This window comes from Podarcis gaigeae (assembly GCF_964106915.1).
Source record: "Podarcis gaigeae genome assembly, chromosome: 2".
Lineage (NCBI taxonomy): Eukaryota > Metazoa > Chordata > Lepidosauria > Squamata > Lacertidae > Podarcis > Podarcis gaigeae.
Genome location: NC_139679.1, coordinates 118,648,922 through 118,674,522, shown reverse-complemented (window position 1 = coordinate 118,674,522; position 25,601 = coordinate 118,648,922). Strand labels below are relative to the sequence as shown.

At 47.7% G+C, this 25,601-nt stretch overlaps 4 protein-coding genes across 9 annotated transcripts in view; 1 reads left to right on the top strand and 3 right to left on the bottom strand.

Annotated features, from left to right (window-relative positions):
• LOC310837584 (uncharacterized protein) overlaps nucleotides 1–25,601 on the bottom strand; it is a 128,206-nt gene that overhangs the window by 24,167 nt on the left and 78,438 nt on the right. The window lies entirely within an intron of this gene.
• Nucleotides 334–10,144, bottom strand: LOC310837443 (uncharacterized protein). 5 transcript variants are annotated; one of them, XR_014560538.1, is made up of 5 exons: nucleotides 10,000–10,144; nucleotides 6,678–7,486; nucleotides 5,632–5,740; nucleotides 2,160–3,469; nucleotides 334–460 (listed from the first exon to the last, which is right to left on the bottom strand). XR_014560538.1 is itself a non-coding variant. In XM_083724049.1 (4 exons), exons 2-4 carry the CDS (start codon nucleotides 7,392–7,394, stop codon nucleotides 2,328–2,330), a joined length of 1,968 nt encoding a protein of 655 aa, XP_083580175.1. In that variant the 5' UTR covers nucleotides 7,395–7,486; nucleotides 10,000–10,144; the 3' UTR covers nucleotides 2,152–2,327. The 5 variants fall into 5 exon arrangements, 3 of the variants coding, with proteins under 3 accessions (XP_083580175.1, XP_083580177.1, XP_083580176.1); XR_014560539.1 differs by having other exon boundaries at nucleotides 6,678–7,437; nucleotides 10,000–10,129; XM_083724049.1 differs by lacking the exon at nucleotides 334–460 and having other exon boundaries at nucleotides 2,152–3,469.
• LOC310837676 (uncharacterized protein) lies at nucleotides 13,716–17,233 on the bottom strand (the record flags this gene model as incomplete). Of its 2 annotated transcripts, none has more annotated exons than XM_083724640.1 (3): nucleotides 13,716–14,513; nucleotides 16,196–16,300; nucleotides 16,567–17,233. In XM_083724640.1, the coding sequence occupies 3 exons, from the start codon at nucleotides 17,231–17,233 to the stop codon at nucleotides 13,846–13,848; spliced, it is 1,440 nt and encodes a 479-aa protein (XP_083580766.1). In that variant the 3' UTR covers nucleotides 13,716–13,845. The 2 variants fall into 2 exon arrangements, with proteins under 2 accessions (XP_083580766.1, XP_083580765.1); XM_083724639.1 differs by having other exon boundaries at nucleotides 16,196–16,322; nucleotides 16,568–17,233.
• LOC310837627 (uncharacterized protein) lies at nucleotides 18,222–25,463 on the top strand (the record flags this gene model as incomplete). The annotated part of the gene is made up of 4 exons (XM_083724529.1): nucleotides 18,222–18,306; nucleotides 19,492–20,231; nucleotides 21,779–21,908; nucleotides 23,941–25,463. 4 exons carry the CDS (start codon nucleotides 18,222–18,224, stop codon nucleotides 24,528–24,530), a joined length of 1,545 nt encoding a protein of 514 aa, XP_083580655.1. The 3' UTR covers nucleotides 24,531–25,463.

The window sequence follows — 25,601 nt, the reverse complement described above, 5'->3', positions numbered from 1 at the left end:
TCTAACCCAGAAATAGTACCTCAGGTTAAGAACTTTGCTTCAGGATGAGAACAGAAATCGTGTGGCGGCAGCAACAGGAGGCCCCATTAGCTAAAGTGGTACCTCAGGTTAAGAACAGTTTCAGGTTAAGAACGGACCTCCAGAACGAATTAAGTACTTAACCCGAGGTACCATTGTATCTTGCAAAAGGGCATGGCTGGCAGGCTGGCACCCTGAACAGGAGGCGCCCCACGATGCAACACTTTGTTGCAGATCTCGCTTTGTTGCAGATCTCGTACTTTCATGTGAATTTCAGAAACGTGCTTTGTCCGGAACCCTTTTCGTTCCAAATAGTTACACAGTTTTATCCTTATTTTATTCTGTTTACATAAAATGAATTACCATGAAGTGATTCACACCATCCCAACAAAACGCACCAACAAAACAACGGGAAAAGTTCCAGAGAAAACATTAAAAACAGCTTTCCGGGTTGGCGCCATCGCCGAATGGCAGACTCCCTCCGAGCTCCGGAGGGAGCCTGCTCGGCAGGGGCTGGGTCCTACCGCACCGGCGACGCGGGGACCCTCAAAAACCATGGGCGCTGAAACCCATGGACATGGTGACTCGGCTGGCACCTTTTGCGCTCCCCCCGGCCCCCGAAGGAGCCTTTTTAAAGGCTACGGAACGGGTGACAGGGGGGGGGTCGTGCTTTGAGTCCTCCGCTTCCCCTGCCGAGTGAAGCCGCATGCCATTCGACGGAGAGCGCTGACTTCTTTTATTGAAAATCTGGACCTAAAAGAATAACCCGTGAGTAATTGGAACCTGGACTAAAAAGGGGGATAAATTTTTTTTAAAATTCGGAGCGAGCGGGGGAGGCACAAAAAGGAAGTCAGCCCCCCCCCCCCTGTTGTAGAGGAGTTAAAGCAAAGGATTTGACATCTAAGATCGAGTGCAACCCTATTTTTACAAAGTTATTAATTTCGCGACGGAAAACTATAAGACTGAGCTGGAGGAGAAAAGTGGAATTGATTTAAAAAGTAACCCCCCCCCCCCCGGAACCCTGGGAGCGTTTTGCGAGAGCGCCGGGAGAAGACAAAGAGAGGTTTTGACAGCTGTCAAAGAGCTGTCAAAGCAGAAGAACAAAAATGAGAACTTTGTTACAAGGACTTTGCCGGTTACATTTGTTATAAATTGGATACAAATTGTTTAAAACAAGGAATAACAAGTTATTTGGACTGATTGGGGTGATCTGGAAGGGAACTGAGTTATTGCAACCCACCTAGAGGAGCCGAGGGATATTACAAGTTGTTGACAGGGAATTTGAATAGAACTTTCTATCTCCTGGGAAACTGCAGAAATGGAACACTATTTTGACTACAGAGGCTGACATACTAAAGAAGACAATAGACTTATCTATTGAAAAATGGAAGGGACTTGGCATTATGTTTCGTTCCTGAATAACAGAGCCTCTGCAGCTGAATTTGAAGCTTTTGGAATTAGAACATTTGTGCAGGAAAACAGGAAAGGAAAAAAGAAAAGAAAAGGAGAAAGATCAACAAGAACAACAAGAATAACAAGAATAACAAGAATTGGATAAAGTTGGAAGAGGGAACATTTGGGACATCCAGATTTGAAAGGTTTAAAGAAATAAAATTGGAGTTCTTACTCCTAATGTATAAAAATCTGGATGGAAAAAATTGGCCTTTTTGAGACAGACTCCTTCCAAGATTGGGCATTCGAAATTAAAGATGACTGGTTAAGGACTATGGCTTAAATAATTGTGGGAGCTCCAGGAAGACATCAGATGTTGATAAATTTTGGGAACGCAACCGGGAAAAGGGGGAGGGAAATTTGGAATCCAAAGGGTGTTAAACTACATTTTATTTTATTATACTTTAATTTGTAATGTATGTTAAAGGGGGGAACGCGTGGAAGGGAACAGGTCGATTTTAGGAGATGGGAAAATATTTTTAAATTGGGTCAATGACAATAAGTTCAAAATTTGGGATAAGAAATTGCTGAATTTATAAGTAAGAATTGGAATACAAGAGGGGGAGGGGAGGGGAAGTCCTGGAAAGATGTTATGGAAAACAAGATTTTAAATTTGGATGTTTTGTTTTTTATATTTTGTTGTAATTGGAAACTTTTAATAAATATTATTTAAAAAAAAACATTAAAACAACTACTGTTAAGACTCTGTTGCTTCTAACTACCTTCCTAGCTTCAGAAACCCAGGATGGGTGTGGCCCCGAAAGGAACAGATCCATCTGTTGTCCTAATAGCGTACATGTGATTAAGGGAATTCTAGTCCGTGGCATATTAACATGCCGCAATAACCATGTCGACTTCTACGATGCCACAAGACCGTTGGCAGGATTCGTGGAAAATACTAAGACGGCCATTCCTGCGTTAAGCATGTGGGCAGGTTCGGAGGGCATCTTCCCTTCCGTGTGGATTCTCTGATGTAAAGTGAGGTTGGTGCTCTGGCTGAAGCTCTTCCCGCACTCGGAGCACGTATACGGTTTCTCCCCGGTGTGGATCCTCTTGTGTCTAATGAGGCTCGACTGGTCGCGGAAGCTCTTGCCGCAGTCGGAGCACATATATGGCCTCTCCCCTGTGTGCATTCTCTGATGTGCGCTAAGGCTCCCCCTGTGGCTGAAACTCTTCCCACACTCCAAGCATTTGTAGGGCTTCTCACCGGTGTGGACTCGCTGGTGCTGGATGAGGCTGGGCTTGTCCGAGAAACTCTTGCTGCAGTCCGCGCACCGGTGCGGTTTCTCCCCTTTGTGGAGCTTCTGGTGCCTGAGGAAGTTTGTGCTCTTGTTGAAGCTCTTCCCACACTCCAGGCACTGGTACGGTTTCTCCCCGGTGTGGATTATCTGGTGCGAAGCCAGGTGGGCGCTCTGTACAAAGCTCTTCCCGCACTCCAGGCACTGGTACGGTTTCTCCCCGGTGTGGATTATCTGGTGCGAAGTGAGGTGCGCGCTCCGACCGAAGCACTTCCCGCACTCCAAGCATTTATACTGCTTCTCCCCTTTGGGGATTCTCGGATGTTTAGGAAGGTCGGACTGATCACAGAAGCTCTTGTTTGTGTCCGAGCATTTATACTGTTCGTCACCTCTGGGGGCATCTTGATGTGATCTAAGATCTGAACCGTGACTGAAACCCTCTCCACCATCCAGATATATATAAGAGTTTTCCTCCTTCTGGAGTGTTGCACATCTGGTAAGCTGTCTGCTCTCAATAATGTCCCTCCCAAACATTGCAGTTTTACTTTGTTTCTCCTCTGTGTAGATTCCCCAGTGATCACCGGGATACTCGCTCCCTCTTTTTTCTGTTTGGTTTTCCTTTTGGACCAGGGTTTCGTGGAAGTCTCCACCCTGGCGAGGGATGGATGCAGGTCTCTCTTGGCTCCAGAAATTCTCTTTCAGCTCTTCGTACTTGGCTCTTCCTGAGAAATTCCCTTCGTTCTTGCTGTTCCACTCATCGCCTGTTGAAATTAAGAGGAGGAACTCAATAAAGGACCCAACAGAGAAAACTACCGTATTTTTCGCTCTATAGGACGCACCCGACCATAGGACGCACCTTGTTTTAGAGGGGGAGAACAAGAAAAAAAATCCTCCCCCTCTCTGCCCAGTGCCTCTTCAACGAAGCGGCAGGAGGCACTGCGCAGAGAGGGGGAGAATATTTTTTTTTGTTCTCCCCCCCTAAAACAAGGTGCCGTTCAAGGTGCATTCAGTCGCCTTCAGGCAGCAACCTTGGAAGCCTGGAGAGTGAGAGGGGTCGGTGCGCACCAACCCCTCTCGCTCTCCAGGTTTCAGTGAAGGCAACCTTCCGCTGCTCCCCAAGCTGGTCCGCGAGCTTCTCGGGGCTGCCGGGGAAGCCCGGGTTTAACCCCCCCTCCGAGCCCCAAAGAGCAAAGAAGCCAAGACAGTAAGTGGGATGCATCCCGTTCGCTGTCTTGGCTTCTGCCATAGCCGCGCGCAACCTCTCCGGCAGGGAGAGGCTGCGTGCGGCTATGGCAATACCCCCACCTCCCGCAAAAACCCACAGGAGCCACGCACCCTTTAAGGAGCGTGCGGCTCCTGCGGGCTTTTCTACGAGGAGGGAGAAGGAACTGACTGGCCGCGTCAGTCCCTTCTCCCTCCTGAAGAAAAGCCCGCAAGAGCCGTGCAGAGCTTGTGTGCGGCTTTCGGGGGCTTTTCCTGCCTTCCTCCCCCCTGCATTCACACCATAAGACGTGCACACACTTCCCCTTACTTTTTAGAAGGGGGAAAGTGCGTCTTATGGAGCGAAAAATACGCTAAATCTCTCAAACCGGTCTTCTAAAGCAGGGGTGAGGAATGTGGGGACCTCAAAGATGTTGCGAAAATGTTGACCTACCACATAAGCCAGCCTGGTGTAGTGGTTAAAATTCTGGATTAGGACCTGGGAGACCAGAGTTCAAATCCCTACTTGGGTCACGAAGCGAACTGGGAGACCTTGAGCCAGTCACTGCCTCTCAGCTGGTGGGGATTAAATTATGCCATCTTGGGCTCCATGGACAAAAAAAGTGGGCTATAAATGCAATGCCATAAAACAAATAAATGTTGCTCTGCTCCTCTGAGGTTTGGTTAGGGCCGACTCAGTGGCCCTACTCTGTATTATACATTTAAAGCAGTACTGTACCAAAGAATTGTGGGAAATGTAGTTTGTTGAGGCTGCTGAGTTTTGCCAGGAGACCCCCTATTCCCCTCACGGAGCTACAATTCCCAGAGTGGTTGAACAATCAATTCCTTCAAGAATGACATATCTTTGCTGGTGGGGATGTTGAGCATGAGGAATATTTCCCCCCACTTATTTTGCGAGTGCTCACTGGTAAAAAAAATTCTGGTCCAATGTGTATCAGGAGGTATCTATTACCTTAAAGAAATACTGCACAAATGACCTTGCAGCTTCCATATAAAGACTGCAACCTAAAGAATTGACATCGTGGCTGCTGGCAGAGCACAAAAACGGAAGATTCTGGAAGGCCTGCAGATATCTGTGGTGTGTAAAAATGCATGGAACCAGGAGATGGCAGAAAATATAACCCACAATATAATGGTTTCTGAGGCCTGGAAGATACGGAGCATTTTAATATTGTGCGTACAATATCATTTCCACCAATAACAGCTAACCTCCAGGGTTCTTTGGCACTACCAGTATGGGAAATAATGGACCTCTTAATGTTTCTGCTCACAAACGTCTTCTCACACCTTCCAATTTTGTTGTCAGATTAAGAGAAGAGACACATGGTCCTCTTTCTGATATTTCTGTATTTTTTACGTTTGTGTGTGTATATCATATGTATGATGGAACAAAATACATTTAAGTATTCAAAACAACAACCTGATGCCTCCTCTCAGGGAACTGTGGGAATTGTAGGTAAAAATATTCAAGGCAGGTTGTGGAGCCAGGCTAGTGGCTTCTTTGTGAACCACCCTGAGACCTTCGGGTACAGGGCGGTATATAAATTCAATAAATAATAATAATAATGATGATGATGATGATTGATGATGACAGGTGTGACCTCAGGTAGAGGGGCATGTGGCCTGGGAAGAGTCTTAGGGGTCTGAGGTTAAGAATGTTCCAGAACATTCCAGAAGGTTCCAGAAACCACCCCCTCCTTACCCAACAGGCTTGCCTCCCTGTTGTCATCTTCCTGCTTTGCCTCCATGCACAGTTGCTTCTGCTCCATATCAGACAAGGCCCGGCTTGTATCCGTGTCCTCAAATGCCGCCTGTAACACAGAGGAGAACTAAAGGGATCGTCCTAATCCTCTTTCACACCCAGTTCATGGCTGCTCCTTCATCACTTATGGGGAGAAGAATAAAGGAGGGCTGATTTTTTAATTGCATGTACACATATATGAAGGGACGCGGGTGGCGCTGTGGGTTAAACTACAGAGCCTAGGACTTGCCGAGCAAAAGGTCGGCAGTTTGAATCCCCGCGACGGGGTGAGTTCCCATTGTTCGGTTCCTGCTCCTGCCAACCTAGCAGTTCAAAAGCACGTCAAAGTGCAAGTAGATAAATAGGAACCACTCCGGCGGGAAGGTAAGCAGCGTTTCCGTGCGCTGCTCTGGTTCGCCAGAAGCGGCTTCGTCATGCTGGCCACATGACCTGGAAGCTGTACGCCGGCTCCCTCGGCCAGTAAAGCGAGATGAGCACCGCAACCCCAGAGTTGGCCACAACTGAACCTAATGGTCAAGGGTCCCTTTACCTTTACCATTTTCCACATATATGTGCACCTCTCAAAAACAAATCAGTCACTAGCATAGCTCTGGACCTCAATACCTCAATTAATAATAATAATAATAATAATAATAATAATAATGGCTGCCACTACGTACACCAATAGCCTGCCTTTCCTTCATCAGGGAACTGGAGGTTAGCATTCATGGGGTTCTTAGGCAAATTCTCATCAAACAGCAAAACATAATAATAATAATAATAATAATAATAATAATAATAATAATATACCATGGCCAGCAGCTTCCCTTCTCAACCCCTGCTCCAGCACGGAGTTGGAAGGGACCTCAAGAGTCATCTTGTCCAACCGCTATCTCAATGTGCGGTCCCCCATCCAATTCGAAACCTCACCAGACCCTGCTTAGCTTTGCTGAATGGGCCAGCAGTTATGCCGCTGCACCGCAAGCCCAGCAGCAAACATACGTCACCTGCTTGGACAGCTTCTTGGTCCCCCGCAGCCTCAGCAGGAAGTCGTCCGCCAGGGCCACCGCCTGGGAGCAGGTCTCCGGCCCGCGCGGCCTGACCCAACTCTGCATCTCAGGCGGCAGGACGGCCAGGAACTGCTCCAGGATCAGCAGCTCCAAGATCTCCTCCTTGGTGCGGCTCTCGACTCTCAGCCACTGCTGGCAGAGCTCCCGGAGGTGGCTGTGAGCCCCTCCGGGACCCTCGGCCTCCTGGTAGCGGAAGCGCCGGAAGCGCCGGCGCTGCTCCTCCTGCCGCATGGCGTCCCCTCGCAAGATGGCCGCCTTCACTTTCCCATAATCCTCTCTGTCCACGGCCTCCAAGTTGCCAAAGGCACGCTCGGCTTCTCCGCTGAGGGCCGGCAGAAGCCGGGCTGCCCACTCCACCTTGGGCCAGCGACAGGCTTTGGCCACTTGCTCGAAGGAGGCCAGGAAGGCCTTGGTGTCGTCCCAGGCCTCTTCCGCCAAACTCGGGGATGCCCGTCCCGACGGAGGGGATTCCACCGTCTTCAGGAACTCTTGCCACTGGGCCTCCCACTGCTGCAGGGACCCCTCGTCCGGTTCCTGCTTAATCTCTTCTCCCAGCGTCTTCGGAAGGAATTCCCCCACGGTCTCAGGCTGGAGCGCCCAGGGATCGTTCCTCCTCATCCCCTCGCCCGCCGGGTCCTGCTCCTCCATTTTCATCCCGGGCTGATCTCACAAAGAGGGCGCCACAGGGAAGGAAATTCTAGAAGGAAGAAGGGCGAGATTCTAAATAGTCACGTCGAGTTTCCTCCCTGGAGGGGGAAAGAAGAGGATGGGAGAGTGAATGATCCCACAGGAGCCCCTATTTCAAGTCGGGGCCACATTCCTTTCTGGGCAACTTCCTGAGGGCCGCATGCGAGTGTTGTGCAGGCCCAGAGGCATCAGGGGTTGGAGCGGCAAATGTAGATTTTGCCATTGTACGGTCAGCTACTATCGACACAAACCCCTCTCCATCCAAACAGGGTTAGGGTCTGAGTTCAAGGGCACAGTCGGGTCAGGCAAAACCACTCAGGGAGGGTATGAGGCAGGGCAATGAGGAGTGAGAGCTGGGGAGACATTACAGGGCTGGAAAGAGAAGCTTGGAGGGCCGAATTTTCCCTCCTGGCCTGAAGTTCCCCACCCCTGCACTGTTCCTAGAAATAACGGCCACCTATGCTAACACGGGTGGTGCTGTGGGTTAAGCCACAGAGCCTAGGACTTGCCAATCAGAAGGTCGGCGGTTCGAATCCCCACAACAAAGTAAGCTCCCGTTGCTCGGTCCCTGCTCCTGCCAACCTTGCAGTTCGAAAGCACGTCAAAGTGCAAGTAGATAAATAGGTACCACTCCGGCGGGAAGCGCTGCTCTGGTTCGCCAGAAGCGGCTTAGTCATGCTGGCCTCATGACCCGGAAGCTGAATGCTGGCTCCCTCGGCCACTAAAGCGAGATGAGTGCCGCAACGCCAGAGTTGGTCACGACTGGACCTAATTCAGGGGTCCCTTTACCTTTACCTATGCTAAATATATGCAGAGAATATGTAAATTATGTAATACATGCAAATTTGAAGCAATACGTCCCCATCCCCGTATATGCTCCTTTGGGAGCAGGGGGCTAGTGGGTTGTTGTTTTTAATTTTTATTATGTATTTTGTTTTATATCTTGATTTTATTCTGTGAACTGCCCTGGTATATAAATTCAATCAATAATAATAATAATAATGATGATGATGATGATGATGGCAGGATATACATTTAAGAAATAAAATAAATGTAATACATAAATAAATTTTGGAATTATATAGGCACGTCAAAAGTAGTCTAGTCCAACTCCCTCCCACTGCAAGGGCACTGCCTCCATGACCCATGGTGGGAATTTTGGGGCTGGGGTGGGTGTTATTGAAATATCGTTGGCCTCGTCTGCAGTTTACATTTAAAGCAGTATCACAGAACTTTAAACAGCCCTGGCTTCGGCCCAAAGAACCCTGGGAGCTGTAGTTTGCTAAGGGTGTTGAGGGTTGTGAAGAGATCCCTATTTCCTTCGCAGAATTACAATTCCCAGAGTGGTTTAATAATCAATTTCTCTTCCCAGGAAACTCTGGGAATTGTAGTTCTGGGGGCGGATAGGGGTCTCCGAACAACCGTCAGCAGCACCCTTTAAAAACTACAATTCCCAGGATACTTTGTGCTAAGCTGTGATGTAGAGCCAATGGGGCCTTAGAAGGTGCAGCCAAAATCCCATCTGTGCTGCTTAAATGAAGTTTAAGGAACTGGACGGACCCACACTTAAAGGTAAAGGTAAAGGGACCCCTGACCATTAGGTCTAGTTGTGGCCGACTCTGGGGTTGTGGCGCTCATCTCGCTTTATTGGCCAAGGGAGCTGGCGTACAGCTTGTGGGTCATGTGGCCAGCATGACTAAGCCGCTTCTGGCGAATCAGAGCAGCGCATGGAAGCGCCGTTTACCTTCCCGCCGGAGTGGTACCTATTTATCTACTTGCACTTTGACGTGCTTTCGAACTGCTAGGCTGGCAGGAGCAGGGACTAAACAACGGGAGCTCACCCCGTTGTGGGGATTCAAACCTCCGACCTTCTGATCAGCAAGTCCTAGGCTCTGTGGTTTAACCCACAGTGCCACCCACGTCCCACACTTATGGACCCACACTTACTCAGAAGTAAATCCTATTGGGTAGCATGCAATCTTTGCCATGCTCAGAGCACATCCATTGAACAATGGACTCTGGTGCACGTGCGCTTTTTCTGCGGTCTGGACACAAGCCTCAACCAAGTGGTCTGCAGCTTATTCTTTGCATTGCATTAAATACTCTTCTCCCCACCCCAATTTTATTTTTTATTGCTTTTTTATTTCTTCTGCGGGCTAGAACTGAGATCCTGTGGAATCCAAATGGCAATGCAATAAATGCAATGTGTACGAAATAAGAGGAGTGATTAAAAACTGGATTAAAAACCATACGACATCTAGCCCAGCACATTACAATTGCTACAACAGGAAGGGTGTGGGGGGGATTATTAAGCGGTGGGGCCAGGATCCTCAGCGGGAAGTCTCAAGTTCGATCCCCAGCACCCAAGCCTGAAATGCAGGAGAGCGGCTACCAGCCAGTGTCGGCAGCACTGAGCAAGACAGACTCCGACTAAGGCGGCTTCTAATGTTCCACCCTCCTTGCTTTTCAGTGTTATTATAACAATTACGCCTCATTCTTAACCTGTTTTTGACAACGCGACGATTCCCCTTGCATCAGCGGCTCCCTCCCAGCCAGCTCTCCTTCAACTCACCAGATCGCTCCAGATCCTTCCTCAGTGCAGATGGGGCACCCTAAATCTTTATATTGCTGGAGGATTTTGGGGGTGTTGGGGGGGGGACACCATGCATGCATTTTCAAAAGGCAGTTTCCGGGCAAGGGTGGAGCCAGACCAGGAAGGGGGCTGTGCTATGCTAGGTTCACATCCTGGTCTCTTTTGCGTTTATTTATTTATTTGCTTTTGAATGAATGGATCGTTCCCGGGAGATCGAGGCTCCTCCGCTCTCTGTTGATCCTTGCAAGTGCCTCTCTCTTGCTGATGGGAATTGCGAAAGATTCCCTTGCCACTCAGAAACGCGTGGATATTCTTTTGCACGGGTGTTTTCCTCTTGTACACACCTCGCGTTTGAAGCACATTCCCACGCAGCTCCGCCTGCCCAGGAATCCCGGGAGTTATAGTTTGCTCCTCGCAGAACTACAGTTCCCAGCACTCTCAACAAACGATCTTGCAGTGCTGGATTGTATGACTCGACTGTTCAGGGAAGAAAACACTTTAAAATTCAGCAGAGAATATTCTTCTGAACTGTATACCTACTACGTATATGGAAGTTAACAAAAATGGATTTTACGCCCTCTAATGGTAGTCAAGAGGCTGATACCGATGAACTGGAAGAGTAAAGACATGATCACCTTTAATCCGTAATAAGAAATAACAAATCAGTGGATTGATAATGTGATTATCATATTGCAACAGGCTGCTCACAGCCGTAGACTCTGCTTGGATAAATACGACAATATTTGGAACGAATTTATACAAAATGTAATAGACTATTCATATTTACATTGGTATTAGGATAATAATATCGAATTTATAAAATAATGTATGGGTTATGTCTTTTTGAATATATTCATATAATGTCATTGTCCCCCTTTTATTACAAGATTGTGTGTTTTGTCCTTTTTTTTCTTTTCGCATCACTTTGCTGCTTTATATTTGATTCCGCCCCCCCAATAAAATATCATTTCAAAATTGTGGGGGGGGAAACAAAACAAATGACCTTGCAGTTCACATCTTGCAGCGAGGAGTTCCAGAAGTATGGTGCAATGGTTGAGTGTGTTCAGACTTTGAGCATTGGACGCCAGCCCTACTCAGAGTAGCCCTATTGAACTCAGTGGGCATGGCTACTTTGGGGACATTCGTTTGATTTAGTTCCTTTTATCTGCGGCATTCACACATCTACATTCACAGGGGCAGTTTGATCCGTTCTCATGGCATGACCCTAACTGCAAATTTATGCATTGCATTTGAGCTTTAACCCGACATGGAAGACACTTCCAGAAATATAACACAATATAGTGCAAGTTTAACACTCATTTTCATGTTAATTGCAAAAACGTGGTTTTTGTGTGTGAAATTCAGGCCCAAGGTTGCCCAACAGGCCTCCAAGCTGAGGTTGCAAATCTGGGTCTTATACTGCAACCCTCTGTATGCTTGATGAGACTTCCATTTATGGTAGGTTAATTTGATTTCTTCCCTGGTAGCAGTCACGAAATTAAAAGACGCCTGTTTCTTGGGAGAAAAGCAATGACAAACCTAGACAGCATCTTAAAAAGCAGAGACATCACCTTGCCAACAAAGGTCCAGTAGCGATGTATGGAAGTGAGAGCTGGACCATCAAGAAGGCTGATTGCCAAAGAATTGATGCTTTTGAATTATGGTGCTGGAGGAGACTCTTGAGAGTCCCATGGACTGCAAGAAGATCAAACCTCTCCATTCTTAAGGAAATCAGCCCTGAGTGCTCACTGGAAGGACAGACCCTGAAGCTGAGACTGCAGTACTTTGGCCAACTCTTGAGAAGAGAAGACTCCCTGGAAAAGACCCTGATGCTGGGAAAGATGGAGGGCACAAGGAGAAGGGGACGACAGAGGACGAGATGGTGGGACAGTGTTCTCGAAGCTACCAGCGTGAGTCTGACCAAACTGCGGGAGGCAGTGGAAGAGAGGAGTGCCTGGCGTGCTCTGGTCCAGGGGGTCACGAACAGTCGGACACGACTAAACAACTAAACAACAACAACAACAAAAGCTTGTCTAGTCCAGCTTTGTCTATAGCAATTGACAGTGGCTATCCTGGTTTTCAGGCAAGGGATGTATCCAGCCCTACCTGGAAATACTGAGGACTCAACCATGCAAAGCAGATCATTTACCAGCAAGCTACAAACCTTTGGATCCAACGCACAGCCTTGGCGTTGCTGCCCCAGTCCCTACCCCAAACACAACACCTAGGAATGGAAGCTTTCCTCCCTAAGCCTAACTGGGATTTCGAGGGAAGCAACACCAATTCATTAAATTGTGCTTCCATGTAAAAGTGCTCTACTGAGATATGGCTGTCAACGTTTCCACTGCTTAAAGACTGCCTGAACTGTAGAAACTTGGGAGGGAGTCAAGTTTATCTCCGTGCTCTGAAAAGCTGCTCCTGGCGTGTGTGGGTTCAGTTCTGCGGGCTAGGAAGGGACGATCACTCAACTCAACAAAATATTGCAACACACCCTAATTCTCCAGCAATTCCTCTTCCCAAAGGGAACTAGACTCAGGCTGGCATGGCCCCTGGAGCTCCTCACTGCTGGGAACACATCACATTGGTGTCAGAAGTGGGATGGAACCCACATGGAGAATGGGGGCAGTGACATTCCTAGGGCACATGGAGCAGATGTTCCAGCAGCAAATGGGAGCCTTGTAGTGTTGAAACAGATTATCTGGTTGTGGACCCCAGTCCTGTCGCACTCACAACCCCACACAGTTCTGTGCCCTTTCCCTAAATTAGTGAAACAGGCAGTTCGATGTATAAATGTTTGCAAGTTGTTTTAATTTACAGCTTTTCTAGGTGTAGAATGGACGATTCCTTGCATTGTTTGTTTGTTTGTTTGTCCGCTCAATATTTGTTGTCTTCCCTAAATAAAGAGAGCAGAGTGGCCCTAATAGGGCAAGGCAATGCTGCTTGCTTGGGAGAAAACAAAGAGGGATAGGATCCCGCACTTTACAATACAAATTTGTGTGCGCACTTGTGTTCTGCTTTCTTTTTGCATCCGGGTCACAAAGGGAGAATATGTGACTTAGCGTATTAAAACCATTTCCGCCACCCAAGGATTGGAATTGCCCAAAAAAGATGTCAGACTGTTTTTGTTTGCCACTACAGCGGCAAGACTTTTATTAGCCAAAAATTGGAAATCGCAAGAGATACCAACAATGGAAGATTGGCAGATGAAGATGATGGATTCCAGTCGACCTGACTGGAAGAATCTGCGACCAGAAAGAAGAGGAGACACAAGAGGACTGGAAGAATTTTAAAGAATATTTGGCTCAATATTCTAACATAAGATTAAGAGAAATTTCTTGGAAGTAAGAATTAGGCTTAGGGGTAGAATAAGAATATGTTGTTAATAAACATTAGGGATTAAAATTTTAATAAAGGAGAAGAAGTTAGTAAATGTAAGAATATAATATTATTAGAAATATCAATTTGGAGAACTGCTAAACAGGAGATACAATGAAATTCAGTTAGAGGGGATTCGAGGAAGTCAGTTATCGATGAAATGAAATTAGGATTTGGAAGTAAAAAATTCTTTTTTGTGTGTCTTTTCTATGTTGTTTTTGTGTATTGTAATGTTTTTCTTCCTTTTTCTTCCTTTTTTATGTGATAAATGTGAAAATCAATAAAAGTTTTTGAAAAAAACCAAAACATTTCCGCCACCCTTAAGGCAAAAATATTTTATTTTACTCCATCCTCTTAGAACAGAGTCTGGCTGCTTATGTGCTGGCGGGAATGATCTGATGTGCAAGAAGCTCGTCACTGAAACTTTTCCCACAGTGGATGCTCTGATGTCTAGTGAGGCTGGATTCGAAAGCAAAGCTTGAATCTTTCGTCCCCTGCATGGACCCTCCGGTGCCTGCTGAGACTTGACTGGTAGCTGAAGCTTTTCCCGCAGTCCGCACACTTGAAAGGTTCTTCCCCTGCATGGATCGTCTGATGAATAGCCAGATTCGATCTCCGCCTAAAACTTTTTCCACAATCGACACACTTGTGTGGCTTCTTCCTGTGGTGGAGCCTCTGGTGCCGTGCAAAGTTCTGGCTGTGGTCGAAGCTCTTCCCGCGCTCATGGGGCTTTCCCTCTGTGTGGATCCTCTGGTGCGCAATGAGGCTCGTGCTCCAGCGGAACGTCTTCCCGCAATCCGGGCACTTGTAGGGCTCCTCTCCCGTGTGGATTCTCTGATGTCGGAGAAGGTTTGACTTGCGGCTGAAGCCTTTTCCGCAAACAACGCAGGTGCTCTGCTTCTTCTCCGGCCGTGGTTTCTGATGGGCCAATAGCTCATAGAACGTTCCAAACTGGCTTAGGTGGCCAGCGACGGGTCTCTGGTTCCACATCTCCGTTTGATTCGCCCCCTCGAGGACGTCTTCTCGGTTCTCAGCGTCAGCTTCCTCCTCTCTGCTCTTAATTCCTCCCGACCACACCTCATGCGATTCCCAATCCTTCTCAGTCCCCCAAGCATCATCTGTTGGAATAAGAATAAAATGAGTATGTGCAGGTGTGCGTGTGCATATGTTCAGAGGCACAGAATTGTAGAGGGACCTGGAGGGGACCCAGGGTCATCTAGGGCAACCCCCTACGATGCAGGAGTCACAGCTAAAGAACCCCTGGTCTCTCCTGGCAGCAGCCATTCCAACCATCTACAGTGGTACCTCTGGTTGCGAACAGGATCCGTTCCGGATCCTGAAAGGAATGCAACCCGCGTCTGTGCGGGTTGCAATTCGCCGCTTCTGCGCATGCGCGCAACGTCATTTTGCGCATCTGCACATGTGGTGAAGCCCAGAAGTAACCCTTTCCGGTACTTCCGGGTTGCGGCAGGATGCAACCTGAAAAGACTCAACCTGAAGCAAACATAACATGAGGTATGACTGTACAGCAGAAGTCCTAGTAAAGGAAGAACAGATACTAAAACTTATGGAATATGCAAAAATATACGCAACTTAGTGGGAGAATTAAAAAATCAAGCTGACAAACTTTATAAAAGAATGGAAATGGTTTATTGAATATTTACAGATAAATTGTGAAAAGATAAAACCATTAGCAGGATTATTGTAATAACCTGCAGTTTCTTAAGGGTATATAGTTACAGTAGATAATTAAAGGAGCAAGTTAAATGAATTTTGATATGCAGAAGACATTTTAAAAAAATATTAAGGAACTGCAGAAAGAGGGGGAAGGAAGTCCAAATTTTAAATGTTAAATTGATTGTAAAACTAATGAAATGTATATATTTGAAAACTATAGATAAAAAAACTAAAAAAAAAAGAAACGAAGAGAAGAGAAAGGAATCCCATTGGGTCAGCTGAGACACCAGCACCTTATGGCCCCTTCCAGCTGGTCTTAAAAACAGCTTTGTAACTAAGTTGTGGGTGCGGGTGGCGCTGTGGGTTAAACCACAGAGCCTAGGACTTGCCAATCAGAAGGTCAGCAGTTCGAATCCCCGCGATGGGGTGAGCTCCCATTGCTCGGTCCCTGCTCCTGTCAACCTAGCAGTTTGAAAGCACCTCAAAGTGCAAGTAGATAAATAGGTACCGCTCCAGCGGGAACGGCGTTTCCGTGCGCTGCTCTGATTCGCCAGAAGCGGCTTAGTCATGCTGGCCATATGACCCGGAAGCTGTACGCTGGCTCCCTCGGCCAATAAAGCGAGATGAGCGCCGCAACCCCAGAGTCGGCCACGACTGGACCTAATGGTCAGGGCTCCCTTTACCTTTACCTTTTAACTAAGTTGTGTGTTGTCTTCTTCCCTCCTAAACCCTCTTCCTTTTGTGCCATGTCTTTCAGACTGTAAGCCTGAGGGCAGGGGCTGCAATGTTAATTATCTTTGTAATACACTCTGGCAACCTTTGTAATTATGCAGGAGTGCTTGGCTGCCTGTCGTTCTTCCCCCCATAGATTTGTAGAATCTTAAGAGTTGGAAGGGACCCTGGGGGTCATTTAGTCCAACCCCCTGCAATGCAGGAATCTCAACTAGGAATCTCAATCTCCTCCTCCCTCCCAATCCCTCTTCCTTTTGTGCACTGTCTTTCAGATTCTCCCATTACAGATCTCTGTTAGCCACTCTGGGGACCCTTTTCAGCTGAAGAGAAAGGTAAATATCCTTCAGGTAAAGGAAATAAATATTTGAAATACCACACTACAGATGCTGACCCAGAGAAATGGCATAATCTCCGCTCTCCTGTATGATCTCCCCACGGAGGAGCTCCTGTCTAGACTCAGATGACGCCTGTTCCTCTTCATCATCAGGAAATTTCAGGACTTGGGACAGGCCCGACACCTGAAATAGTAGGCAGCGTTTTCAGTTTGTTTTGCAAAGGTCTCTGCCAGCTAAGAGAACACAGTCTGTGCTTCTTCACCGAATTTAAAAAACTTATTTTGCAACCTGAAACATACTCAGAGTTGAGTGTGGATTTCATGCTCTTTATTCAGCTCATAGTAGTGAGGAATGGAAGTTTCCCCAAACTGTCTGCTTTATATACATTATTTACACAATGGGCCCCAGGTGAGCACGCCCTCCCTCACCTGTTCTTCCTCCGCTTCTCTTTGCCCCAGAAGGAGCTCCTCGGCCAGGGCCACCGCCTGGGAACAGGTCTCTGGGCCTCCTTCCTGGACCCAGCTCCGCATCTCCGGTGGCAGGACAGCCAGGAACTGCTCCAGGATGACCAGCTCCAGGATCTGCTCCTTGGAGTGCCTCTCCGGCTTCAGCCACCGGTGGCACAGGTACCAGAGGCGGCTGCAGACCTCATGGGGGCCCTCGGCCTCCTGGTAGCGGAACTGGCGGAAGCTCTGGCGCTGGGCCTCTGCACTGAGGGCAGTTGCAGAGCCAACCCCCTGATCTGCCACAATCTGCCGGCCAATGGACCGATGGGGAAGAAAGATTTTGCCGCCACCCCACAGCACAGTCTGTGGGTCTCCCCGGTCCGACCCGGGGAACCGCGAGGCCTTCAGGAACGCCTGCCACTGGGCTTCCCAGTGCCGAGACAACACCCCCTCGGTCGGTTCCTGCTTCATCTGTTCCACGGTCCACCTCAGAAACTGCCCCATGGCGCCCGCTTGGCTTTCTTCCTCGAGACGACGGGCGTGTGGTTCCGCGCTCTCAGGGGTCAAGCACATCTGAAGCCACTGCTCTAACGCAGCTGGGAACCGAAGGCAGGAGGCTGAGGGTTCCCCGACTCCTGCTAGAGCCATTTCCGCTTGCAGGGAGGATTCGAACGCAGCTCTTTCCCTCACTAGTGTGCGGTGGGGCAGAGGGCAGATGAGAACGATGGGCCTGCCCTTGGCCTTCCAACCAGAGCTATTTTTCTAGAAAAAGAGGGGCCGGAGCTCACCGTGAACTTGGAAAAGGGTCACCCACATTCCAAGGCATGACTCTTGATCTCAGGGTCATGGGTTCGAGTTGGGTTGGACTAGATGACCCTCAGGGTCCATTCCAACTCTACAATTCTATGAATTCTATGCAGTGGGGGGACGGGGACTCCTTTCTGATACAATTCAGAAAGAGGGGGTGCCTGCTACTCTCAGGAACTTTGGAAGCTGCCTTATACCGAGTCGGGCTACTGGCTTATTACTGTCAACTCTGACTGGCAGCAGCTGTCCAGGGTTTCAGGCAGGGAGTCTGTCTCTCCCAGCCCTGGCGACTGAACCTGGGAATTTTCTGCATGCCAAACAGCACATGCTCTACCCACTAGGCAGCACTTTCTGAACACGCACCTCATTCATTGCACCCCATGCACCAACCTCCTGGCAATGCAAAAAATAAACCTCAGCCAGACAGCATTTTAGCTGCAAAGCAGGCCAGGAAATGCATGGAAGGCTGTCCTCTATCCCGCCCCACTCCTCCCCTCGCTTGCCTCGCTACGAATTGAGCCGCGACTGTTGATTTAACCATTAACCGGCCGTCTACCTCTATACTGCCAGCACGGACTGGCAGCAGCTCCCTAGTTTTGCAGCCCTAACTAGAGATGCCGGGGATGCATGCAAAGCAGACGCTCTGCCACTGATCTATGCCCCTTGCTGCTCTCCTGCAGCAATAAAAACAATTGCAAAAACAGCTCGCTGCTTGGGAGGCTGCTGGTCCTAATGCAAATTGTTCTGTTAGCTTCTGGGTCCGGTCTTTGCTACTTCAAAGGGTTAAATCCACCGAGCTCCGTTTCTTAGAGCGGCCCAGGAAATTTGGATGGGGGAAGTAAACAATGAGGACAACTTCCTGGGTCTAAGCCCCGCCCTCCTCCTGGCATTAGACTCCTGCAGAAGACAGACAGGTGGGTGATTTAAGCCACAAGCTGAAAGCTAGGATCATTCATAGTGGCGTGGTGGAAGGGAATTAATTCATGCAGTGCAATGCAAAATAGGGAGGGGAAACCATTTAAAAATAGTAGCCGGGCTCAGATTCATTCTATCAGAGCCAACCTTTCTCTAGATCCTTTGGAAAAATGAAATGTGAGGGTGCACATTTTTTTTCTGTGTCTCGACAGGGGCTGCAGGCAGATGACCTGGGATACTCAAAATGCCACTTGCTCAAAAATCCCAGAGTGATCTGAGAGAGATTTCAATACTGCACTTGAAAAATTAGCGCAAATTAAAACCTTTTATAAAAAGAAAGTCCCAGAGCAGCCACAGATCTAAAAATGTCAGTAATCTCTACTGCGTAGGAGGCAAATAATAATAAATTATTATAATAATTTATTATTTATACCCTGCCCATCTGGCTGAGTTTCCCCAGCCACTCTGGGCAGCTTCCAATCGAGTGTTAAAAACAATACAGCATTAAATATTAAAAACATCCCCAAACAGGGCTGCCTTCAGATGTCTTTTAAAGAGAAGATAGCTGCTTATTTCCTTCCATCTGAAGGGAGGGCATTCTACAGGGTGGGCGCCACCACCAAGAAGGCCCTCTGCCTCGTTCCCTGTTACCTCACTTCTCTCAGGGAGGGAACCGCCAGAAGGCCCTTGGCGCTGGACCTCAGTGTCCGGGCTGTACAATGGGGGTGGAGACCCTCCTTCAGGTATACAGGACCTAGGCCGTTTAGGGCTTTAAAGATCAGCACCAACACTTTGAATTGTGCTCAGAAACGTACTGGGAGCCAATGCAGATCTCTCAGGACTGGTGTTATGTGGTCCTGGCAGCCACTCCCAGTCAGCAGTCTAGCTGCCGCATTCTGGATTAGTTGTAGTTTCCGAGTCACCTTCAAAGGTAGCCCCACGTAGAGTGCATTGCAGTAGTCCAAGCGAGAGATAACCAGAGCGTGCACCACTCTGGCAAGACAGTCCGCGGGCAGGTAGGGTCTCAGCCTGCGTACCAGGTGGAGCTGGTAAACAACCACCCTGGACACAGAATTGACCTGCACCTCCATGGACAGCTGTGAGTCCAAAATGACTCCCAAACAATTCATCAGGAAACTTCTTACTGATCTGTAACCTATTTTATTTCTCTCCGACTTGAGCAGGGGAAATGGCCATGGAGGAACGGAGAACGAGGCTCATCTGCCCAAGTTTCAAGGTCCCGGGAATCAAAATGGAGAAGCTGGACTCGGCAGGCCCTGGCCAACGAGAGGGAGCAGGAGGAATCCCTCATGCCATTGAGGCCAAGAGTCTGAAGGAGTTCCTTTGGTGGGCTGCTCCTCGGCAGATGAAGCGGGAGCCAGTTTGCTGGGATGCCCAATGGCAGGACTTCCTGAAGGCTGTGCAGTTCCCTCGCTGTGGACAGATGGATCCACAGCTGGGGGGATCCACCCTGCAGGTGGACAACGGCAGGGCGTTGGTGGGCACTGCTGGGCATGGCCCGTGGCTTCTAGAGGAGACAGGGAGGTGGCTCTTGCCAAGGCCTGGCGGAAAAGCCCATCCGGCCTGCGTTCAAATGGCATCCAGTGGCCAACGGGACGAGGGGGATTTTGCCAGGACAGAGGCCAATCGCCAGCGGTTCAGGCACTTCCTCTATGAGGAGGCCGCGGGGCCTCAGGAGGCATGCGGGCGACTCTGGCAGCTGTGCCGTCTGTGGCTGGAGCCAGAGACACGGTCCAAGGAGCAGGTCCTGGAGCTGGTGGTCCTGGAGCAGTTTCTCAGCATCCTCCCCTTTGAGATGCAGGGCTGGGTTCGCGGAGAGGAACCAGTGACCAGCTCCCAAGCAGCAGGCCTGGCGGAGGATTTCTTGAGGAGGCAGCTCAACGCTGAGAGGCTGGAGCGACAGGTGAGCAGCCAGAGGATAAGCTTAATGTCCTGTTTCTTCTTTCTTTCTCTCTCTCTCTCTTTTTTAAATTTTTTAAAAATTTTATTAGATGTTACCAAAAAAAGGAAAAGAAAAAAAGGAAATAGAAACAATACATAGGTAAAGGTAAAGGGACCCCTGACCATTAGGTCCAGTCGTAGCCGACTCTGGGGTTAGGACGCTCATCTCACTTTATTGGCTGAAGGAGCCGGCGTACAGCTTCCAGGTCATGTGGCCAGCATGACTAAGCCGCTTCTGGCAAACCAGAGCAGCGCACAGAAATGCCGTTTACCTTCCCGCCTGAGTGGTACCTATTTATCTACTTGCACTTTTGATGTGCTTTCGAACTGCTAGGTTGGCAGGAGCTGGGACTGAGCAACGGGAGCTCACCCCGTCGTGGGGATTTGAACCGCCGACCTTCCCATCGGCAAGTCCTAGGCTCTGTGGTTTAACACACAGCGCCACCCGCGTTCCTCTAAATTTTATTAGATGTTACCAAAAAAATGGGGAAAAAAGAAATAGAAACAATACATAACCATACATAAAAACATTCATAATTTTCCAGAATGCAGACTAGAAAAGAAGAACGACGAAAAATAAAAGAAAGAAAAGAAAAAAAGAATGAAGAGAATACTTTTCATAATAATTCCAAATTCATACTTCAAACATTACAATATATAAATCCTAGTTAAAATATTATAAAAGACTTCCAACGCATTCACCACACGTCTCTTGGTTATCTAATTCACCTTTACATCTGTTTCTTCTTTCTTCAGTATGTTGTCTCTAACCGTTTGACAATTGTGAACAATAATCAGCAAAACTGTTCCAGAAAAGAAGTTCGGTAATATTCTGCCAGAAAATATCGCTTAGCGTAAAATGACAGTATTTCTTCTTTTAAAACCCCCTCAAAACTTACTTGAATTTGATTTGCAGGAGGGATTGCAGAGTCGCACAGTCATTGCGGCTAGTGGCCACTGATAGCTTTCTCCTCCATGAATCTGTCTAATCCTTTTTAAAGCCATCCAAGTTGGTGACTATTAATGTCTCCTGTGAGACTGAGTTCCGTAGTTTAAAGCAAATTGCTTTGCAAATAAGCACCGCGAAGATTGCACAGCCTGCCTTGCTGTTTACCCCCAACACCCATGGGAAAGAATGTATGCTCTAGTTATCTCCCACTTGGACTACTGCAATGCACTCTACACCTTTGAAGGTGACCCAGAAACGACAACTAATCCAGAATGCGACTGCCAGACTGGTGTCAGGGACTGGCCGACGAGACCATATAACACCAGTCCTAAAAGATCTACATTGGCTCCCAGTATGTTTCTGAGCACAATTCAAAGTGTTGGTGCTGACCTTTAAAGCCCTAAACAGCCTTGATCCATGCAGAGGGCCTTCTCTGTGTTTTAAGTATGTTTTAATGCAGGGTTGAAATTTTTTCTTGATTTTTTCTGCTTTATCTTTTGTAAGCAGCACATAGATTTTATGAACTAAGTAAGCCAAAGAGACCCTCTCTGCTCTTTCAGGAACCGGAGCCCTACAAGGAAGTCGTGGTGGACTTCCCCGAGAAAGAGGAGGTCCCGCCGTGCCTTGAGCAAAAAGGACGCCTCTTCGGGGAAGCCACGCAGGAGTGTACCGAGGACAACATGCAACAAGGTCAGGCACTATTATTATTAATAATTTTATTTGTACCCAGCCCATCTGGCTGCCTTGCCCCAGCCTATCTGGGTGGCTTCCACCATATACGGAAACATAATTAAACATCAAACATTAAAAACTTCCCTACAGATGTCTTCCAATCTCCTTGACATCTAAGGGAGGGTTTTCCACAGGATGGGTGCCACTACCGAGAAGGCCCTCTGCCTGGTTCCCTGTAACCTCACTTCTTGCAGGGAGGGAACTGCCGGAAGGTCCTCAGAGTTGGACCTCAGTGTCCGGGCTGAACGATGGGGGTGGAGACGCTGCTTCAGGTATACTGGGCTGAGGCCGTTTAGGGACTTAAAGGTCAACACCAATGGTTCAAATTGTTATCACATGGTGCTGACAACCCCAAATTTGGGGGTTCAATACCTATATGGGCCACCTGTGCGGTTGGAGGTGCCCCGCTCTGCTTTAAACAGTAGCACAGAGTCTAACAGCACCTCTATAATATTGTTATCTATTTGTAACCATATGGACCTGGCATTTAGTGGCAAATTGAGCTTGTCCAAAACAGGGAGAGCACCACCTTCCAGTCTAGCCTAACCAAACACCTCTGCCTAACACAGGAACATAGGAAGCTTCCTTATACTGAGTCAAATCATTGGTCCACCAAGCTTAGTACTGTATACACTGACTGGCAGCAGCTGGGAGTGGGATTCCAGTAGGGGACCTTCCCAGCCCTACCTGGAGATGCTGAGTATTGAATCTGGGACCTTATTCCTCTGAGCTATGGTCCTACAGACTGTAAATGCCCCTGAAGGACCAGGTGCACAGCCTGGGAGTCATTTTGGACTCACAGCTGTCCATGGAGGCGCAGGTCAAGTCTGTGTTCAGGGCAGCTATCTACCAGCTCCATTTGTTACGCAGGCTGAGACTATACCTGTGTGCACACTGTCTCACCAGAGTGGTGCATGCTCTGGTTATCTCCTGCTTGGACTACTGCAATGCGCTCTACGTGGGGCTACCTTTGAAGGTGACCCGGAAAATGCAACTAATCCAGAATGCAGCAGCTAGACTGGTGACTGGGAGCGGCCGCCAAGATCATAGAACACCGGTCCTGAAAGACCTGCATTGGCTCCCAGTACGTTTCCAAGTGCAATTCAAAGTGTTGGTGCTCCTTTAAACACCTTCCAGTCCTTGTCTATCTTCTCTATTGGGATCCTTCCGATTTCTCCCATTGTTTTGGATATATTGTAATATTCCAATAATTTGTTGTTTTAAGGATATTTGCAAAATCATACTGAAAAATCAGAACTCTTATTAGAAAAAATAAGTTCCATCATAAATACTGAAATACTAAATAAGATGGATAACATTGTGTACCAGAAAAAGAAGCAGAAAGTTGGCCTTAAAATGTGTGAAAGAAAGTAATAGAAGTGGAAAGAAACTGCAATTGAGTAGACTGGAAGTCGAACACAAGGGTGGGGTGAGGGGTGAGGGATAGTGGTGGGAAAAGGAAGTATGTGTGGGATTGAGTGTGGGTATGTATGAATATTTTTAAGGACTATATGAAATGTAAGTTTGTATATTCGTAATGTGTATGTACAGTGGTACCTTGGGTTACATACGCTTCAGGTTACAGACTCTGCTAACCCAGAAATAGTACTTTGGGTTAAGAACTTTGCTTCAGAATGAGAACAGACATCGTGCTCTGGGGGAATGCAGCAGCGGGAGGAGTGGGAGGCCCCATTAGCTAAAGTGGTGCTTCAGGTTAAGAACAGTTTCAGGTTAAGAACGGACCTCCAGAACGAATTAAGTACTTAACCCGAGGTACCACTGTATTAATGTTGAATTATTTTAATAAAATAATACAATAAAAAAACCAAAGTGTTGGTGCTGACCTTTAATTTATTATTATTATTATTATTATTATTATTATTATTATTATCATCATCATCATTGTCGTTGTCGTCACTAGGCTGAGTTTCAGTTTGTCTACTCCTGTCTAGTCTGTTACTCATTTCACCCTTTAAAAAATACATTGCAGGCAATGGCCCCAAAGACAAGCCAGAGAAGAATTGTGAAGAAAAGCCCAGGCAACCACAACCGGCTGAGAGCTCTTTGTGGGAAGCCGAAATCAACGCTGTTCAGATCAAGAGCCACGCGGGGGAATTCCTCGAAAGCAGAGGGAGAACCCGCGCAGGAGAGAAGCCGTACAAGTGCCCGGAGTGTGGGAAAAGCTTTCTATACGGGTCGGATCTCATCAAGCATGAGAGGACGCACACCGGGGAGAAGCCGTTCGCCTGCACAGACTGCGGGAAACGCTTCAATCAGAGCTCGCACCTCATCTCCCACGAAAGAGTCCACACGGGAGAGAAGCCCTACAAGTGTCTAGCATGCGGGAAGAGCTTTGGTTGGCGGTCAGACCTTGTAAGACATCAGAGAATCCACACAGGGGAGAAGCCCTACATTTGCCCCAATTGTGGGAGGAGCTTTAGCGCCAGCTCAGACCTTACTAGGCATCAGAAAACCCACACAGGAGACAAATCCTACAAATGTGTGGCCTGCGGGAGAACGTTTAGCGGGCGATTGCAGGTTGCTAGTCACCAGAGACTCTGCACCGGGGGGAATTGCTGAAACCAGGAAAAAGCCCATAGAAAAGGGCATTCTTGCGACTAGACAGTGAGCAGTCTTTTTGCGTGACAAGTGGGGTATATTTCTTCAAGGAGGAGTCCTCAGTAATCTGTGGTTTGCTCTGTTTCCTAGCAAAATTTTGTACGTTGAATCAAGATTTCTGGTGTGCTTAATAAAGATGACTTAAAAAAAAAAGAGCTTTATTTGCTGAAGTTTTCAACAGAACGATAACTTTACACTGAAATCTTGGAACCTATTAAAAGGACCTGTCTTTTAGAAGAGGGCAGGGACTTGAAACATCACCCACACAATGCTTTGTAATGTGTAAATTAAAGCTCAGTTGCTGCCATTTGTAGACTTATTTGTAGACACTGGTCCTGAAAGGCCTACATTGGCTCCCAACATGTTTTCAAGCACAATTCCAAGGGTTGGTGCTGACCTTGAAAGCCCTCAATGGCCTCGGCCCAGTATACCTGAAGGAGCGTCTCCACCCCCATCATTCGGCCTGGACATGAGTCTGACCAAACTGGAGGAGGCAGTGGAAGACAGGAGTGCTTGGTGTGCCTCTGGTCCATGGGGTCACAAAGAGTAGGACATGACTAAACGACTAAACAACAACAAATAAATTCATAATAATAGTAATACAGTGGTACCTCGGGTTAAGTACTTAATTCATTCCGGAGGTCCATTCTTAACCTGAAAATGTTCTTAACCTGAAGCACCACTTTAGCTAATGGGGCCTCCCGCTGCCGCCGCCGCATGATTTCTGTTCTCATCCTGAAGCAAAGTTCTTAACCTGAGGTAATATTTCTGGGTTAGCAGAGTCTGTAACCTGAAGTGTATGTAACCTGAAGCGTATGTAACCCAAGGTACCACTGTAATGATAATAAATAAATATGCAAATAAACAAACGAACAAAAATAAAAACAATTTCCAGAGGGGTGTCATGTTCTCTCTCGCAGCAAATTCAGAATATTGTGGCATCTATTTCCTCCTGGCACAAGCTCTCAGTCCCACTATCCTCACTTGTTTCCCCCAAAAAAGCTCATGCTATAATATAATGTTCAGTTCCAC

Coding starts and splice junctions, on each gene's coding strand:
- LOC310837443 (XM_083724049.1), bottom strand. CDS start 7,394: ATGAAAATGGAGGAGCAGGACCCGGCGGGCGAGGGGATGAGGAGGAAC. Junction 5,741..6,677: donor CCAAGAAGCTGTCCAAGCAG/GTGACGTATGTT, acceptor TCTGTGTTACAG/GCGGCATTTGAGGACACGGA. Junction 3,470..5,631: donor CAGGGAGGCAAGCCTGTTGG/GTAAGGAGGGGG, acceptor TAATTTCAACAG/GCGATGAGTGGAACAGCAAG.